The 18951-nt window shown below is 43.6% G+C and overlaps 2 protein-coding genes across 8 annotated transcripts in view; both read left to right on the forward strand.

Moving 5' to 3' along the window:
- The window catches only part of MCOLN2 (mucolipin TRP cation channel 2), a 28016-nt gene extending 21953 nt beyond the window's left edge, over positions 1 to 6063 (forward strand). For 4 of the 7 annotated variants that reach the window (XM_057374634.1, XM_057374643.1, XM_057374653.1 and 1 more), the window contains one exon: positions 5664 to 6061. In XM_057374634.1, coding sequence (XP_057230617.1) covers positions 5664 to 5766 — 103 coding nt within the window. In that variant the 3' untranslated portion in view covers positions 5767 to 6061. Of the gene's footprint in view, positions 1 to 5663 lie in introns of all 7 variants that reach the window. The other 3 variants (XM_057374683.1, XM_057374672.1, XM_057374661.1) reach the window with 2 other exon arrangements.
- Positions 6034 to 18204, forward strand: LPAR3 (lysophosphatidic acid receptor 3). Its single transcript, XM_057374713.1, has 3 exons — positions 6034 to 6098; positions 8598 to 9355; positions 15048 to 18204. The coding sequence occupies exons 2-3, from the start codon at positions 8620 to 8622 to the stop codon at positions 15395 to 15397; spliced, it is 1086 nt and encodes a 361-aa protein (XP_057230696.1). The 5' UTR covers positions 6034 to 6098; positions 8598 to 8619; the 3' UTR covers positions 15398 to 18204.
- The last annotated feature ends 747 nt before the right edge of the window (positions 18205 to 18951 follow it).

Consider the following 18951-nt stretch of genomic DNA (forward strand, 5'->3'; position numbering starts at 1 on the left):
GGGCCGGGCCGGGCAGGCTGAGCCCCCGACAGCGACAGCGGGGCYGGGGCGCTCCTGGGGCGGCGGCGGCTCGGTCAAGGGGGCAGAGGAGGGAGCACTGTTATCGGGGCTGGGCGAGCTCCGGGAGGAATGAGCCTTTCCCCCCGCAGTCGGGCAGGCAAAACTCTTTGCGGTTCTGTACAACTCTTGGCGGTGGTGCCGGAGCGCCGGGCACGCCCCGGGCCGTGCCGGTGAGCGGAGCGGGCAGCGGCCGGAGCGCAGCCCGAGCCCGCCGGGACACAGCCGGGACAGAGCCGGGACACAGCCGGTGCTGCTGCTCTGTCCCGGAGACATCGCGGGTGTGCAGCCACGGACACGCTCGAACAAAAACATCCACGTGAGTTCGCATCCGTTTGAGGCTCCGCTCGCACAGCGCGGGTGCCGTGCCCTGCTGAGGCGCGGGCAGCTGGGACGGAYCGCGGCCGCTGGCAAAGGGGCTTCTGTGAAGGGGGCTTTTTTAGTAGGGTTATCTCAATAGTTATCTCAATCTATGCAATAYAGCGCAAGAATACACTGCTATTATTTTGCATTATATATTTTGATAAATTCTTTCCCTTAAGGAAAGAAAGTTGGAGGGGGAGGGGAGAGGGAGAGGAAGCAGTTTTGTACCCTTGTGTTTCCAGAGGCCATGTACTTAGGTCTGCTCTCCCATCTGTGATATGAGTCTAGAAAAAGACATTTCTTGTTACAGRCTGGCAAGGTGCATTGCTGTCGCTTTGTTCTTTAAGCTTTGCTGAGTGTGTGATTTATTGTATGTTCTTACGGTCTTCTAAAAGTTGCAGTAGGAAGCACAACTCAAATCCAGTTATATGGTGAAAAATCTGATTTCACTAAGCTTATCCGTGTGCTGAAATTAAACTAAAATCAAACAACCTCACAAAAGAAATTTGTGCAATCTGTAAATAAGCAACAGCTCTTACATCTCTCAGCTTTACATGCTGGTATTTAGCTTTTTTCAGAATACTGGGTGGAAGTTTCAGAAGAGTGAGACTGGCTGTGTCCTTATCCTCTTGTGCTACACTGACYGTTCATTAACCATTTTGGAATGGCTTCCAGCACAGGCTTTGTGCTATCAGATAATGAAGTAAGATCTCTGAAGTGTAAGATTTTATACTGTAGAGAATATATTTATCTTGAATATTGGTCTTAAAGGCTGACATACTTGAATTCTACTATTGTGCCATTAAGTTGATTCCTGTGCCTTGAGCTAATACATTTTGTAATGTGCCATTTTTACCAGTTYCACGGTAAAAATTACACACAAAGGATATACTTGCTTGTAAACCCAGGCTCTGAATCTGTTAACAGATCAGATACAGTCAGGTGACTTGTATCAATTAGTAGTGGTGAGATTTAGGTCCTTATCAGTATATGCTGAAAATAAACAGTAAAAGCTGTCTTGTTTCAGACTGTGCTGAAATAGTCTGTATCCACATTCTCTAGGTGTTGTGAAAGGATTGTGATTGTTCAATGATAAAATGGAGCTGGGAGTGATCAATGAGTGGAGCTGGGAGTGATCAATGAGTGGACCTGGAAGTTCTGCAGAAATGGGAAAATTACTTTAGAAGCAGAACAAGTATTTTCTTTTAGGCATGTTTCACAATGTATAGGCTTTTTGAATGACTTTTAAATACTTTAAATGCTGTGTCTGTTTCCGCATTATAGGATGACCTGCCAGCTCCTGCCAGAACCACACTTAAAGGAGACTAAATGAAGGCTTTGCAGCAAACTTTTTAGTTTGAACTCCATATATAGATCTAGTAAACCATAATTTCAGAAAGTCTTAAATTACCAAAGTCTGAAGTCTAAACTTGTGGTAACTAGTGAGTTACTTGCTATCTGTCCCTAACAACTTTGTGCAATGTATCAGAGCTTTCAGAAGCAATGTAGTGCAGTCGAGCAGCTTTGTCCTAAAGTGATTTCAGGAGCCTGTACTTTGTAATACCTTGGAGGAGGTGCCCCTGTACCTCTGTTTCACAGTTCAGCTATCAGTGTCAGTCTGCAGCAGTTTGCAGGGGGAACAGCACTGTCACATACATGCACAGGGTGACACTTGTGTGCCCTGACAGTGATTTTTGAGCCTCTTATCAGGCTGTGTGTATAGAGCACTGTCTGTGGCTGGTGGTACTACTTCCTCTCTCTGCAATTTTAAATATTTAGTCTTGATGTTCTACATTTTGGTAGGTTTAATAATTTTCTGGAGACTCTTTCTTTGTACCATATGGCATTGGTGTTTTATGCAGGATATATGATAAATAAAAACCTTAAATGCTGCTTCCACCACTGATATCTAAGTTGCCAAAGAATCATCTTCATTCCCTTTGCCCCACTCCCTTCCCAGTCCAAAAGATGACAGCATAGAAATGGGCTATCACTGGAAATATCCAGAACAATGGTGGAAATATGAGAACTGCTGTATTTTCCATCAAGTTAACATTATGTAGCTGAAGCAGGCTTGGAGGAAAAGTGGATGTGGCACTTTGCTCTCCTTAGTCTAAAAGGTATTGAAGACCAAGCTAATGGGATAATGCTGCTTGGGAATGCTTGATTTGATTTTGGCCAATATCAGAAWTTGGGGCTACTTCAGTTAAAGAAAAAAAATAGAGCCAAGCACAACTGTAAGTAGATTCCCTTACTAAGAAGTRAGATCTCTGTTTGAAAAACTTATTAATTTGGCCTCATAGTGTAACTTTTTTTTCAATTTTTAAAGCTCCATTTTAAAAATGTTTTTTAAAAATTAAATTCTCAGGTCCTTGAAGTGTACCGTGTACCATGCTGTTTCAAGTACAGGCAGTGCCTGCAGAATTTCTGTAATAAACAAAATGTGAAACAGTTACATTTCTGAGATAATTTGTCTCTGTAAAAGCTGTTAAATGAATGTTGGCTTCCATTACAACCTCTAACAGTACCAGATTTTAAAAAAGCTTTAGTTTAGATATATTTGTGTRTAATTTTGTGTTTTGTATGTGCGCTTCCTTTCAGTTTGTTTCTCTAAATTGATTTTTGGTTGTAATACCAATTAACTATTAAAGACAACCAAAAGTGAACCAGAGCCCTTACCTCACAAAACTCTTTCTTACAGTTACATATTAACATTTTTGGCCTCGGCTGTGTTACACRCCCTTTTCTGCCCTGGTATTTCTTTCTAAGCTGAGGTAACCTGAATGGGTTTCTTGGGTTACGGTGCAGTCATTTGGTTGTGTTTTCCTCTGTGGCCATACATGTAGCAGGGTGTGGAGGGGAACAAGGAGCCAATTCCCTCTCAGAACCAGGCTGCCCAGCACCCTGGCTTTCTTCTGCCTGTGCCTTCCTCTTGGGAATAAGGTGAGAGATAGCTTTTCAGTAATGAGAACGTAAAAGCAGCCCTGGTGGTTTATCCAGAAGGAGAGGATGGGACAGAGGGTGTGTGTGTCTGCCTGTGGCACGGGGTGCGGGGGGCAGCCCTGGACAGGGGCTGTGCAGACTGCAAGCCTCCAGACACTGCTTTGGTGGTGCTCTATCAAGGGCAATCTGCTGCTTGTAGGTAAATTAAAAAAGCTGAAGTGCTGTGTGCTAGCTGGCAATTGCTGCTGGTGTTTATTTGCAGTGACTGTCTGAATGTGAAGAGAATATTTCAAGCGACTGTGCTCCCTCTTCTGCCACCTCTGCCTGGGATGAGAGTGATAAACTCAGCTTTCTGCAGAGCAACTTTCGTAATATGTTCCAAAAGCTCTTGGAGATTTGTATTTAATACCTGGTCTTTGCCTCCCCCGTTCCTCTTCTCCATTAGCAAAGTGCTGGGGCAGAGCTGGCACCTTGCCTGCTTTGCAGGCTGAGCCTGGGCACAGCTTGCTCCTCTGCGCCGTCCCACGGACCTGCCCGGACTGTACTGGCTTTGKGATCTCTCCTGTTCCAGACTCTATCATTTTGGATGTTGAAATGCTCCGAAATTCTGCACAGAAATTCCTGCACCAGCTCAGGGAAGCCTGCAGTCAGCCAGGCTGCTGTTGTGCCTGGGCAAACATCTCTTCCTCTCCCCTGAGCTGACTTGCAGCCCTGCTGAAGGGTTTCACCACTCTTGTCCAGAGAGCAAGACAGCTTACGAGGAGGGCATTTCAGTCCAGCTCTAAAGTTGGCTTGAATCCTCTGACAGCAGTTTGCTGTGCCAGCCCTGGCCTGTCTGCTCCCTCCCTCTTGCATTGATCCAGAAACAGGGCAGAAGCCATCARTGTCCCCCAAACTGATGCCAGCCCTTCAATAAAGTTGTGGGCACTCTATTGAAACATCTTGGTTTTTAATGGACAGAGAAGAGACAGAAAATCATGGGGATGTGCCATGCATCACATTATGGCTAGCAGGCTAGATTTTATAATGACTTTATCATTGAAATACTCTTTGTGTTTTACTTCAGAAATATCTGCATTAATAATGAGTTACTTAGCTTAGAGCTGATCTATAGGCCAGATTTAATTTTTAATCAAAATTACTTAAAAGATAATTTTAATCACAGTTTCAATCAGTAAAATCCTTGATTTAAATAACTGATATTAAACTAATTATAAATGTACAGATTTTTAGTAAATTTATTGAAGCAAACAAGGTTCCAATTCYAATAACAACCATTAAAACATACTAGCTTGTAACTAGCTGAATCTTTTGTCCAAAACATTATCCTGGTGATGTTTTATTTCATTAACTCTTTATTTAGGTAGCTAGTGCAATATATTCCTACACACTCATGCAGATTCTTGATTTTTATTTAAAGAAYGGCAAAGAATGTATTCTGACTTAATACAAGTTATACTTTCATAGAGGYATTTAAAATCAATTAAAATATGCAAACTGTAATTAAGACAAACAAAGTTTGAGATGTGATTGATTGGAAAGAATTCTTAAAACATGCTTTTGTGTTTGAAAACAGTTTAACTGAAATCCCAAATCCTTTGAGGTTTTTTGGAATAGAGGATTTTTCCCACTCAAAAAAAAAAAAAGCTGGAATGTTTACTTAAGAGTGGTAGAGGAGAATGCAGTTCACAGGCCACCACTTTGTGATCTTTATAGGCACTGTTGGTTGAACTGAGGCAATTACATAGATTGAAATGAGGAGAAGAACCCTTTAGACAAGGGTATGCTTTTGGCGCTTGCAAAGTTTTGATGTATTTGCCTTCAAGTAACAGGGCAACCGTTAGCTCAACTCACCTGTGGAATCTGAAACATGGGATAGCTGCTGCAGGTCTGTGTGGTGGRATAGGAAATAACAAGTGGCATAGAACAAGAGAATAGGGATTGTTTGCTGTCCTTTCCATTAAAAAACCCCAAGAAATGTCAGGCTTGGGAGAGCCAATTTCAAAGCAAAATAAGGCGACTCTTCCTGAAGTGAGTAGCACAGCTGKGGAGCTCTCTGCTGTAGCCTCTAGAAGACTCTCTTTGTAAGTCTGGACTTACAAGTTTAGCTGGTTTTCTACTAACTTTGAACAATATTTTGCTTGAATATTCAAATTCTTGTGTATTTAATAATCAGATCTGAAATATGTAATATTTAAGGATTTTTTTTTTTTAATAAAGGGTTATATTTACAGGTTATTTTTTTCTTCTTAAGTTTAAACCCGCCCTGATTAAGATAAGCATCTCTGATTTGGCTGCAGGAGAGAAGACCTGGAGAAGAAGGTTCTGCCAGGACATGTGACATGCCGGGAACTATGGGCTATTTTATCTCGTGCCTGGTGTGGACTGGGGCAGGACCACTGAGGATTCAGCTGCACAGCTCTGTCAGGGCTGCACAGCTCCCCTGAGACCAGGCTCATTCTGCTGGAAGGATTTCAGATGAAGGTGTGAAGAAAACGACTGTCTGCAAGGCCCCTGGTGTGGTGCTGGTACAGACTGCATCTCCACTTTGAGTGCTGGGATGTAAACTAGCTCTGGTTCAGCTTCTGCTTTGGTGCAGCTTCCATTTGGAAATCTCCAGAGGCTGCCCTGTGGCCCTGAGACCTCAGCTGGATGTTTTTTACTCCTCACCATACATCAACACCTCAAGACATCTCTTTCAAAATCATTTGTCATTTGAGCTCTGCTGTGTGATAGTAAGTGTTCGTAGTGTAATGATGTCAGTGGAGAATTACAGATGTGTGAATATTTTTTCCCTTTGGTTGCTACTTCAAATGAGGATGGGATCTCATTAAGCTGAAGTATTTATAATAAGTTCATAGTTGATATTTTGGATTTCTTTAATATTTTCAGCAGATGAGATGCAAAAAGCATCTGCAGATTTCTTTACTCTCCTGTCACTGCAAGGGAAGATTCATCTGTTGAGATGATTACACAGTAAGATACAACATGTTCAGTAAACCTTCCCTATAATTTTCACAGTTTTGTTTTTTATTTTCTTTTTTACCCTGCCATTCTTGCCCAAAATGCTGCTTCTATTTGCAGGCATTTGGGCAGTTCTGTGAAAGCTTCRTGTCAAGCTCAGTCCTTTGCTGCCTTGGTGTGTCAGAGCAGAGGCTTCTCAGGGTTGGCAGGGTTCCCAGCACTCTGCTACTCCAGTAGCTGTTGTCTGCAGCTCCTCAGGGACTTCTGGTCATTATGAGACTGAATTTGATTTTTGAGTTCTTCCTAGGTGAGAACAGGGAATGTGCTGRCTGCCCAACTCCCCCATGTTGCCCTGAACAGGGAGCAGTGGGCGTTGAATTCCAGTTGACTCATCGCAGCGGATCCGCATTGCTGAGGCTTTTTTATTTTTAGATGGAGGGATGCTCTGTAATATTTCAGCATAAGGGATGATTTACTCGTTTCCTTCCACTTCTTGTCCTTAAGTAGCTGTTCTTAGTTCTATGTGCTTAAATTTGATGTTTAAAGTAATAGTCTTTCATAAAAAGTGGCTGGCCGAGTTTTTGAGGATAGTGAAGTGGACAACAATGTCAAATGGCCTGCTTTCATGTTGACTGCTGGGTGGGAATTAGGAAAAATCAAGGAAAAAAAAGCTAAGAAGGTAGTTCAGAAAAATGAGATATTAGAAAAGGTTACTCTGCTGGAAATATTAATTATGGAATAGTGTAATTTAATTTAAAATTAGTATAAACGTATGAAAGAACACAAATAGCATAACATAAATGACAAAATATGAACCTTTTTAGCTTGAAGTTTGGAAGGAACCTTTAATATAAAAGTGGCACGTTAGCCAGCCTGCTGGGGATTGTTTTAATTTGCTTCCCAGTCCCTGGGGAGATGAGATATAACTGTAAAATAATCACAGGGTAATAATAGACTAAGTGAACCTGATGTTTATCTGTCAGCAATTTTAGTTGCAGAGGTGGAAAACCTATGCTTTTTGTTAATCTTTCTGCCTGTTACTTCTTCCAGGTTTTTTGTTGGTTGCTATTCTGTATAATATCCAACGTGATTAGGGTCCTGTGCCATGGCTGTGTTCTTGGGTTTTGCCAAAACTATACAGTAATGTGAGAAAGTGATTGTGAAAAGCCCTCTTCAGATAGAGACAGTGAATGTGAAGGCTGGTGATGATCAGACACAAACTCTCCCTTCTGGGTTGTGAGACCTGTCAGATCTCCTGTAGATTAGTCCAGGTTCAGTTTGGTTCATAGAAAAGGTGGTGAAATTGCCAAGGGAGCTGACATTGACCTCRCCAGAGTAGCTGAAGTGTGATGTAATCTGGAACTTGGGCTCGCTTTCCATCATCAGGTTTAATAGCCCTGTGTCCCAAACAGTGCTGAGGGGGTATAAGAAATAAACCCCAGCACTACTGCTGTTTCTGGGGCTTACTTTAACTTGTGGTTGGGTAGGGAACTGGATTTTGGTTTTAAAGATCACTGGGCTGTGTGGTGCTCACAAGCCTGTGGGTTGACAGCCCAAGAAAATAATTCCTGGCTTTAGAATAGTCGAATATCTAAAATATAATTTTCTCTTTTCAGCACATTTACTTTAGYCCTCTAGTAGTAAATAACAGGTATGTGTTCAGAATATATGTGCCTGTAGTATCTTCTATGTATACATTTTTTACATTTATTACTATATAATTGAAAAAAAAAACAATTTTTTTTTCTATAATGGGCCTTTTATTGCTTAGTCAGTAAAATGGAAGAGTTATGATTTATGCTTCCCTATCCTGACTGGCTACACTGAGAAATGGAAATAATGATGGGGCTGTGGCTCAAACATGGGATTTCACAGCAAGAATGGCTTGGCTGTTGCTCAGATTTTCTCCATGACCTCCAGAAAGTCATTTTTAACTTCTTAACTTCCACCTTCTTGCCTGTACAGTATGACTGCTAGTGCAAAGGAACTGTGCTGGAGTCTTTTAAGTAGGAAAAATTTTTAAAATTCCTGATTCATCCAAGCATCATGCACCATGGTCCTCCAGAATATCTTCTGCATCAACCCCGTACAGTTTGAATGTTTATTTAAGGCCTCAAGTATATAATTTTTGAATTTTTATGTAAGACTTCCAACCTTCTCCTGCCCTTGCAACAACCCTTTGTCCCTCCAAAAAAGAAGGTATGGTGGTTGAAGCAAGGATTATTAGGTGATTGTTAATCTTCTTTGTTTTTCTCTTCCACCCTTGCTAGGATGCAGGGGCTTTAATCCAGGATGAACGAATGCTACTATGACAAGCGCATGGACTTTTTCTACAACAAGACGAAGACAGACACAGCGGATGAGTGGACAGGGCCCCAGCTCATTGTTGTTCTGTGCTTTGGGACATTTTTCTGCCTCTTCATTTTCATTTCAAATTCATTGGTCATAGCAGCTGTGGTCAAGAACAAGAGGTTTCATTTTCCCTTTTACTATCTTCTGGCCAACTTAGCTGCTGCAGACTTTTTTGCTGGAATTGCCTATGTCTTCCTGATGTTCAACACGGGCCCCGTGTCCAAGACATTGACGGTTAACCGCTGGTTTTTGCGCCAGGGTCTCCTGGACACCAGCCTGACGGCGTCCCTGGTGAACCTCCTGGTCATCGCTGTGGAGCGCCACATGTCCATCATGCGGATGAAGATCCACAGCAACCTCACCAAGAAGAGAGTCACCTTCCTAATCATATCCATTTGGGCCATTGCCATTTTCATGGGTGCCGTTCCTACCCTGGGTTGGAACTGCCTCTGTGACATTACCGTCTGCTCATCCCTGGCACCCATTTACAGCAGAAGTTACCTGGTGTTCTGGAGTGTCTTAAACCTGGTCGTGTTCTTCATTATGGTGGTGGTTTACATAAGGATCTACATGTACGTGCAGAGGAAAACCAATGTCTTGTCCTCGCACACAAGTGGCTCCATCAGCCGGAGGAGAACCCCAGTGAAGCTTATGAAGACTGTCATGACTGTCTTAGGTAAGAGCCTGCAAACCATGGTGGGCAAGGCTGGCAGCGCTGCTGGATTTGTGTTGATTTGGTTTGGTTTTTATTCAAAACAAACCAACAAACAAAAGAACCCATAAAAACAGCTCAACCCTCCTAACACAAAAAATCCTCGCTGAACTTACAAGTGCTGGAGGCATATAGACATCTGTGTGATTTAGACAGTGAAATAGCTGTTGTACTGTGCAGAAACGTGAGATAGAGGACTGGTCAGCACACAGAAGGAAAGTGTCCCTATTGTGTAGGCACCTTGTTACAAAACACAAATTGTGAAGGTGTTTTGGGTTTTGCTTTTTTTTTTTTTTTTTTTTTGAGTGGGAACATGCAAAATCACTTTGAAGAAAGGTTTCTGAAGGTTTATAGCTACCTAGTAGTATATTTTCAAAATAATGTTCATTAATATTTGCACAAGGCCATGAGCCCTAATGCTGGATGTCAGTAGTGTTCTTTGCACACCTTCCTCTTGGCTGTTTCCTGAACAYAGAAATTTCTTCCCCCTGGAAATGCACCTTCTCTAGCGAAAGGAGAGAATGTCTGGTGGGTCTGTGGCCTTGACAGAGGTTTGCTTTTCAAGGGAAAGATTCCCCCTCATTCTGTGGATATTGTGGTGCAAAATCTCTAAATCACAGCATGAGATTTGACCTGGATTCTGCTCCAAGACACTGTTCATACCTGAGCAGCTCAGATCACTTCATCAGGTAATTGTGATGTAGCTGCWCATTAAATTAGGGATGGACAGAGCAGATGACTGATCCTTGGAACGAACACCAGCTGTAGCAGCCACTTTTCCCTGGAATAACTTCAATCTGAGCAAGTTGTGTCCTGGAAAGCAGGTACCACGTGAGCAGGGTTCCAGGTGGGACTGGAGATAGACTGCTTTGAGGCAGGAGGATCGAGCAGACTCCCACTAACTGCTGCATTGGAAAGAGAACTTTTAAAAGCAGTTTTCTGCCTTTCTGGTGCAGGCAGAGCTGCACCCTGCAGCCGATGTGGTTATTGGAGGGAGAGGGATGGAGGCTGCCTTTTGTTCATCCCTCCTGGTCCTTGTCTGTGGTGTTACCACGCTGCTGTGTGAAAATAAATCCCACTTAAAATCTCATTTTGAAATTAAGCTTTCTTTTACTGGGAACCATTAGGACTATGGGTTTTATTTGAAGTTCAGCATTAGCTTCCTCTTACTCAAAGAATATGGCTTTTCAGCCATGAAATTGAACTACAGTTCAGGCAAAGCCTTTAATGATATTGTGTGCTGGGCCTGGCAAATTTAACTTAGAAAGCCTGAGTGCTACTTTAGAGATCATAATTTTGTATATTTACTTTGTCAGTCAGAAACAAAACCAAAAGAGAGCCTGCTTTCAGTCAGAAACAAAACCAAAACAGAGCTTGCTTCCAGAGATGTTGAATTAGTGCTGATGTTCCCGGGTGTACAGTAGACTTCAGACTCCTGGGTCAGAGGAAATGAATCTTGGCATATTCCTTTATATCACTTCTTGGACTCTGAGAAGCTTTTTAAAAATCATTTATTTCTAAGAATGAGAACTTTATTTTTTAAAACAGTTTCAAATGTTCTCTCCTGCACTCGGTGCAAAATGTATTAGGAACCAAACAGCTTGTTTTCTGGACTTTTCCAGTTACCACAAGAGTCACCAAATAACCAAAGTMAGTCTTCCAAAATTCTGCTTGCAACCACTGATGCAAGAGCCTACAGCTACATGCAGCACGTGGGTTTTGCCCAAAGCAGTTATTTTTAATGCTTTGTTCCAAAATATCTGAAAATKCTTTGGAGTACATGCCCAAAATGTTCTTAACTAAAAGCCTTTTCCAAGATTCTGTGCTGAATGAAGCATGAAAAGCCCCAGCATTCTTGTTCATGTGCTCTATTGGTTTCATGAGAGGCTCAGGACAAAATCCTTCTGCCATGCTGCTGTGTGGAAGGAGGCTGTGTGTAGCTGGGTAGTGCTGCCATGCTGCTCCTCCCAGCTTCTTCCTGGCTGCCCTTCCAGCAAAAYATCCTTATCCTCTCTGGGTGTTCTCCTGTGGCCCTACAGTTGAGAGYTGGGGAAATTCAGATTTTATTGTGGTTTCGTGGACTTATGATGATGGTGATCACGGCTGCAGGTGGCTTTTGGCACCATCCCTTAGGATTGGAGAGTTCCTTCCAAAGGCTGTCCTCTGCATCAAATCCTCCATCACAGCAGAGGAGTAAGGCTTTCCCTTTGGCATGCTGGACCACAGCAGGTTATCTAGCTGAAACTGGAAGGTGTGAAACAGAGCAAAAGGGACTAAAATCCTCTTGGGTTGAAATTGGGGCCTAATCCCAGCTCAGTCTATGACTGTGGCTTTGAAGAGGGTGGCTGCAGGTGTGTGGGTATGTGATTTTCAGGTGGTTGTGTATGTGGTAGCTCCTTTGAACCTGGCAGTGAGATTCCTGCTGAAATAGCAGCTTTGGGGTRGATGATTTTCAGTTTCAGTGAATTTATAGTTTAATTGGTAACTTGCTGTTTTAACTTGGTCMCACATGTGGCAAAGGCAGCTGGAACCTACTGCACTTCTTTTTTTTTCTCTCAGCATTGGCATGCTTGGGGACAGCCTTGATGTGCAGGGTTTTATGAAATTATGCTATTGAAGCATCAGTTCCTCCAGTTTCACAGGAATTAGTTTTTAAGTAGAGATGATGTAATCTACAAGAAATTCCRTGGCTAAATGTAATGGAAAATCCTCAAACTAACCTTGAGGCATTGTGACACCTGATCTACCATAATCTGGTGGAAAACTCAGAGTTGTTCTTCTAACCTATGTGGCAGCCAGGCTGTATTTCATGTCACTTTTGTGAATTTTAAGGACTTCCAGAAGTTAAATTATTTTTGGAGAGTGGCACTTTGTCAGGGAGAGGAGCTCCTATGGGATAAATATTCTGCAAACAAGAAAATTGAAAAGGGCKGAGACTAAGGTATATTTTTATGCTTAACCATGGTTCCCTCTGAAAGCTTGGTGGTAAAAATAACAAAATCCAAGCAAGGCTGTGAGTCTGAGACATGCCTCGCTTTCATCTCTGTGGTGCCAGGAGCAAAATGTGTTTTTGGTGGAGTCGAAGYGACAGCCCCACAAAAGCATTATCCAGTAACTTGGACACTGTTGCTGCATTGCTCTGTCCTTGTTTCCCGTTGTGCGAAATGCGCAGACTTTCCTGCAGGTGTCTTTTATCTTCCCTTACTTTTGCAGCTGAAAATTTTTAGGCTTTTGTTTGTGTAGGCAGACAGAGATATATCCTAGGATCCCATGGACTAATCCCGCTTGCAGTCTTGAGGTTGTGTTTGAAGGGGAGATTTCCGTGCCTTTTGTTAAATGTAGCTTTTGGGGTCTCTTTCCTCTCCTGCTGACTTCCATAAAAGCTTTGTACCTTGCACGCTTTGTGGTACAAGTGGTCAAAATGAGGAAGGTTTGTTGCTGTCTCAGTTTCATGGAGCTGGTGGGTTGACAGCTTTTCCAGTGACACTTGGTAGGGGGTGAAATCTCTGTGTCCAAATACTTGCTGAGACACTTAACCAGGCACAGTATTGTCTGGGTGGGTGGGTTCCAGCACTTGTTAAAACTGGTGGGATTTGCCACCCAGGACAGCAAATCAATGCTGTTTTCTCCATTGCAGATGATAAGAGAGAGCTGGTGCTCTGCTCASAGAGCATGCAGGAGCCAAACCAGTGTGTAGGACAGAGACTGACCAGGGAAAACAAGTGTTGTGGGAGCAGCATGCTGCTCCAATGCGATGCCAGTGGGCAATGGAGGAATGTTCCTGATGGCAACCAGTGTCTCAAAGCTAACACCAGGAAATTAGTACTTAGCATCACAAACGTCTTGCTACAGCAGAGTAGAAAATTCAGCTTCTGAACAAAGTGGTCTCTTTCTGTTCAATATTGCCTAGAACTGAGTAAATCARTTGGTTGAATTTTGTCTGTAGTCTGGGAGCACGAAGTTGCAGCCCAATGCACAATACCTTGTCCTGGATACGTTTTTCAGCAATCCTAGTGCTTGCTAAATCACAGCAATTCACTTAACATACCATTGCCTGTCCTGTGGGCAAAGTCCATTCAAGAGCTCTGTTGGGAGAAGTGTCAGTGCTGCTGGCACCCACCCATGGTGGGGTGGCTGAGGTGCCATTGAGCTGGCCCTGGCACTGCCTGGGTCCTGTGTGATCCAGGCTGCCCTCCCACTGCTGCCTTCCACAGCACGGATATGGGAATAACAGCAGCTTTTAAAGAATGAGGTGGACTTGCTTATTCTACCAAAATCGTTGAACAGATACCCACACCCCCAGGAGAATATTTAGTAATGTAAATGCTATTATTTGTTGAATTATTTTCTTCTCAGTTCCAAAATGGGGAAACTCTGCTGTGACAAGTTATTGGAATTTCCTCAGTACATTGTTCAAACTGTGACTGCTGGGCAGAGTTGTAATTTTCTATTTCTGTATGTCAGACAGCAATTGTGGCTTGTGCTAAGTTAGTATTATCATGCATATGGCTACTCCTTCCCTGGGCTCTGGATGAGGGATCACAGGGTGCAGTGCAGGGGGGAGACCAAGGGGCACATGGGGCACTCCAGGGCCCCTCTCCAATTTGTGGCCAAGGCTGCATTTGGTAGAGATGTTTCCCCTCCTCACCCCTCCTGCCCACACCCCTGCACTTATGGTGTGGCTGTGCAGGAACATGGGAAGGTGCAAATGCAATACTGAACATCCTTCCAAACTGTGGTTTGTTCTGTGTTGTGCTCAGTCTAAGGTCTCTTCTCCCTTATTCTCCCTCTCATGTTTTTTTTGTCTCTCTTGCAGACTCTTTTCTTCCCCCACCACTATGCACACACTTCCTCATACTTTTTGGTTTTGGTTTCTTCCACCGCCCCTTTGTGTCTTTGCCCTGACTGCTGTATCCTTGGGCTCACCTTCATCTGTTTATTTCCTCCTCTCTTTTCCTGTAACCAATTTCTTTTCCTGTAGCTGAGTTGCTGTGTCTCAAGGCTCAGCATGCAGAGCCTGGGAGGGAGCAGTGGAAGGAGGTGGCTTCAGCTCTGACTGAGGAGCTGACAGGGCTGCAGGCAGTGCCATGCTCCCTGCTCTAGCTGTGGGGTGCCCACCCAGGACAGGGTTAAATTATGGGATGCCTGTCTTAATAATTGACACTGCAGAGTCAGCTGTAGGGGGGCAGCAGATTTTAGGGCATGTTACAGCAGTGGTGGAAGTGAACCACCTGATGTGTTCTCCTCCAGTACGCGGGAGAGATGAACAGAGGAAGTGTGCTGTCAAGTGCCAGTTCTCTGCTTTTGTTCCAGAGCTCTTGTTTATTTATCGGCATGGATAAATCACTGTGTGATGACCTTTTCCCACTTGTGTTGGAGTTGATGCTGTCAGCAGCTCCGATCCTTGCTCCCTGCAGTCATCTGAGAGCTGCCCTGCSTCCTGCTCAGGGCTATCTTGCTTTGTAGCAGATATAATTTTGCTACTGTCATTAAAATTTTGTCCTCTCCTGCTTTTATAATTTTTAGAAGTTTGCAAGTTTAATTRCAGTGTAGATTTCTGATGAATTCAATAATATTGTAAGATGTTAAACACTCCAAAATCCTAGAAGTTCGAAGTCAGGTTTGGTTTTCTTTTTATTGTCTCCCATATCTCTAGGTGCCTTTGTTGTCTGCTGGACCCCTGGCCTGGTCGTCTTACTGCTTGATGGTCTGAACTGTWCTGACTGTGGGATTCAGAACGTTAAAAGGTGGTTTCTTCTCCTGGCCCTGTTGAACTCTGTCATGAATCCAATAATTTATTCTTACAAAGATGATGAGATGTGGGGCACCATGAAAAGGATGATTTGCTGCTCCTCTGAGGATAGGAGCCAGGAGAGACGCTCATCTCGGATCCCCTCAACAGTTCTCTGCAGGAGCACGGACACCTCGGGCCACTACATTGAAGATGGCATTATCCAAGGGACAATTTGTGGAAAAGGAGATCTTGGTGACAAAGGAAACTCCTGAGCTATGCAAGGGACTGACTTGGCTGGAAAAGGAGAGGGGGAAGGGAGAGGTTTTGTAAGAGAAGATTGACTGGCAAAGCTAGTAAACAATATATCCACTTTGTTCCAGAGCCGCAACTCCAGTGTTAACAAAAGTTCTTATAAATAATTGCCTGATGGAAAAACACTTTGTAATGAAGAAAACTTTCTGTGCTGCCATCCTTTTTGTCTTTMAAGTACATGAAATTGTTTTTTCGTGTGAATGGAATAAATACCTCTCAGAGACTTCTTGTTCGTGGAAACAAAATGTAAGCAACGTAGTGACACCCTCCTTAAGCTCCTACAGAGAGAATAAACCTGCCAGACTGTGCAGGTTTGGCATTGAGTATTTATGCTTTGAACAGTTTCTGTCCATCTTCCTTGAGGAGGATTGTAGGCTTGGTTGGACAGAATTGTGACCTGTTYTCTTGGTTTATGAAGTTCATGAAATTGTTCATACTTACCTCTTCTCTTCCTCGTCCTTATCTTGTTCTCAAAGTAGGTAGTTTGTTGTTTATTAARGCTATGCCAGAAACCTGGCTGTGATGGGAGACCCAGACCTGGCAKCAGCGTGTGTGAGTCTGTCTGCCCATGGATTGCCAGGATCCCAGAGTACAGAAAGCACAAAAGCCATAATTTCTTCCAGAGTGGGGTGAATGCTGCAGGGAAATGGTGCACACTCGGCTGCTGTTGTGTAGGCAGGCATTGAGGGTGGATTAACAAAAGCAGCGAGGCTGTGTTCATTATATTCATTTCTTACTTCCCCAGATAACATCAAATGGGTGTGCTCTCTCCTCTTTACCTGCTATGCCAATGAGAGAAATGAGATCCAAAACTCTGGCTTACAAGGGGACTTTTAAAGGAAGTTTAAATACCCATAATATACAGGTTCAATCAAGCTACTTAAAATAGAAATTAATTGACAGGCAAAAAAACCCTGAAACCAGTTTAAACCCCTACAAGACTACAGCATGCATTGATTGTCGGACCTGTCTGGACCACATTTAACCTCTGATTTGCAAACAGATCTTACTGGAGCAGGCACTTGAGGAAGAAGCCATGAAACAGCGAGCAATGGAGAGCTTTCAGCATTGGGACTGATGAAATCTAACGCTGGTGCAGCCACAAGCCAAACAGCTGGAGCTCTGACTCATGGACTCTGCTCTCACAGAGGGTCCAGCAATACAGAGCTCCAGGGTAAACTTCTTAAATTCAAACTTTCAAATTAAAAATGGGATTGTAGATTTCTCACTACTATAAAAAACCTGGCTCATGCTCTCTGGTTTCCACAGCAGTGAGCTTCCTGCTGCTGTTTTAACTTCAAGAGGATTTACCTGTGTTGTCTCCTGGAGAAAGTCTGATCCCTGGTATTAAGGCAGAGGTGACCACAACCTGAGATCACTTTGAAAAGTTTTGGAAGTTTTGACCACTTGGAATTATCAGAGAACAGCACCAACAACCAACACCAAGAACATATTTCATGAAGTTGAAAGATAAAGATCAGCTGTGGTTTGGACAAATTCTTCCTTTGCTGCCACTTGCTTGTGGATATCTGGATTGTGTTGGTCAAAGCAGAGTCAGATCTGGCTCAAAGGCTGAGTGGGGGATTTGCAGAATTCACTGGGGRACTTCTCAGCAGCCCTTAGGGTAGCTGACAACACAGCAAGGCTTGTTCAGAGAGCTYTCCCATAACATGCATTATCCTGTAGGGATGTGGTCCAGTATTCAAGGCACAGGCTGGTTTTGAATAATGCTGAAAACGTTTACACATTTGTTGCTATTATAGTGCAATTTTTTTTGTGCAAATACTACTTCACTGCTTTGGTGTTGTGAAAAGCGTGTAAAGTGGTGCTTTGTAGAGGTGGTGTGGTGGGCTGGGCCTGGCTGGAGAACAGGCACCCACCAAAGCTGCTCTGTCAYTCCTCTCCTCAGCTGGACAGGGGAGAGAAAATATGATAAAAGGTTCATGGGTCAAGCTAAGGACAGGGAGAGATTGATCACCAGTTAAAGACTTGGAGAAAAATTAAGTTATTACCGATCACATCAGAGTAGGATAATGGGAAATAAACCCRGACCTTAATACTTTCCTCCCACTCTCTCTTTTTCCTGTGCTTAGCTCTAGTCCTGATTTTCTCTATCTCCATTCCACAGTGGTGCAGGGGGACAGGGAATGTGGTCAGTCCATCAGTTGTTGCCATTCCTTCCTCCTATGGTGAGGTTTCCTCACACTCTTCCCCTGCTCTGTCTTGGGGTCCCTTCCACAGATGACARTTCTCAAACTTCTCCAACAGCCTGGGTCCCCCATGGAGTCACAAGCCCTGCCAGCAAACCTGCTCCAGCATGGGCTTTCCACAYTGTCACAGCCTCCTTTGGGCATTCCCCTGCTCCAGCATGGGATCCTCCACAGGCTGCAGGGGAACATCAGCTCTGGCACCTGGAGCACCTCCTGCCCACCTTGGTATTGGCAAAGTTGTTTCTCTCACACATTCTCACTCCTCTTTTCAACTGCAGTTTCACAGGTTTTTTTTCCGTCCGTCTTAAACACGCAGAGCCACCGCCACCGTTGCTGATGGACTCAGGTTTGGACAGGGGTGGGTCTGCCTTGGAGCCAGCTGGCATTGGCTCTGTCAGACACAGGGAAGCTTCTTGTGTGTTCTCACAAACCCAGCCCAAGGGGTATTGCAAAGGCACAGCGTGCAGCACCCCTGTSCTACAGCTACTGCAGTGCATAGTTTGTCTGAACCAGGCTGAAGCTCTGTATACAAAGCTAATAGAAAATAAAATGCTACTTCAAAGTAAAATTCTTGGTTTGCTTCCTGTTTGAATGGTGATTGAACAATGTGGGAAAATGTTTTTCCATATTACTGTGGGACCAGGGTAGAAGTGGGGGTTGTTTAAATGAAATATTCCTATTTATTGGCAGTACTAGGCAGTGTATTGGTTGATTCAGGCCCTGATGAGAGCTGGGATGAAGATCTTGAACATCTGCAGCAGTGGAGAAAACACCAGATCGCTCCTGCAGAGCTTGGGATTCAGGATGCAAAATAACCACATGCAGATGATATATCCAGGTAAGCAGGAAAAGGTGATTTCTGTGAAGGTAAAGGACCTCGTTATTTGTACAGCTCCTCATGCAGTGGACTCCTGGTCTGGGTTGGGTTCTGCCACAAGTAAGTGGTAGGGTTTGAAGTCTTTTATCCTTTCTGTTGTCTCATTAAAAAAAAACAAAAAAAAACCAAAATACAACAACAACAACAAAAAAAATCTCAAAAGCCCCCATGAAAACAAACCCAAAAATCTTGCAGGCTGGTGCTTGGAGAATGGTGCTATTTGCAATGACATGCCYTTTGTTCCTGCAGGATGAAATTCCTCGGAGCTGCTACCTCATGGTCTACTGCTATAAATTGCAATGTGACATGASTGGAACAGGAAACTGATCTTGCATCAAACTTTCCTACGAACTGCTGCAGCACAGGCTGTATAATGTTTCCAATATCAAACTGTCTAAACATCTACCTACTCACATAGCCAGGGATT

Source organism: Malurus melanocephalus, unplaced genomic scaffold (assembly GCF_030028575.1).
Source record: "Malurus melanocephalus ecotype Western Australia unplaced genomic scaffold, MMel_1.1 scaffold_8, whole genome shotgun sequence".
Taxonomy (NCBI): Eukaryota; Metazoa; Chordata; class Aves; order Passeriformes; family Maluridae; genus Malurus; species Malurus melanocephalus.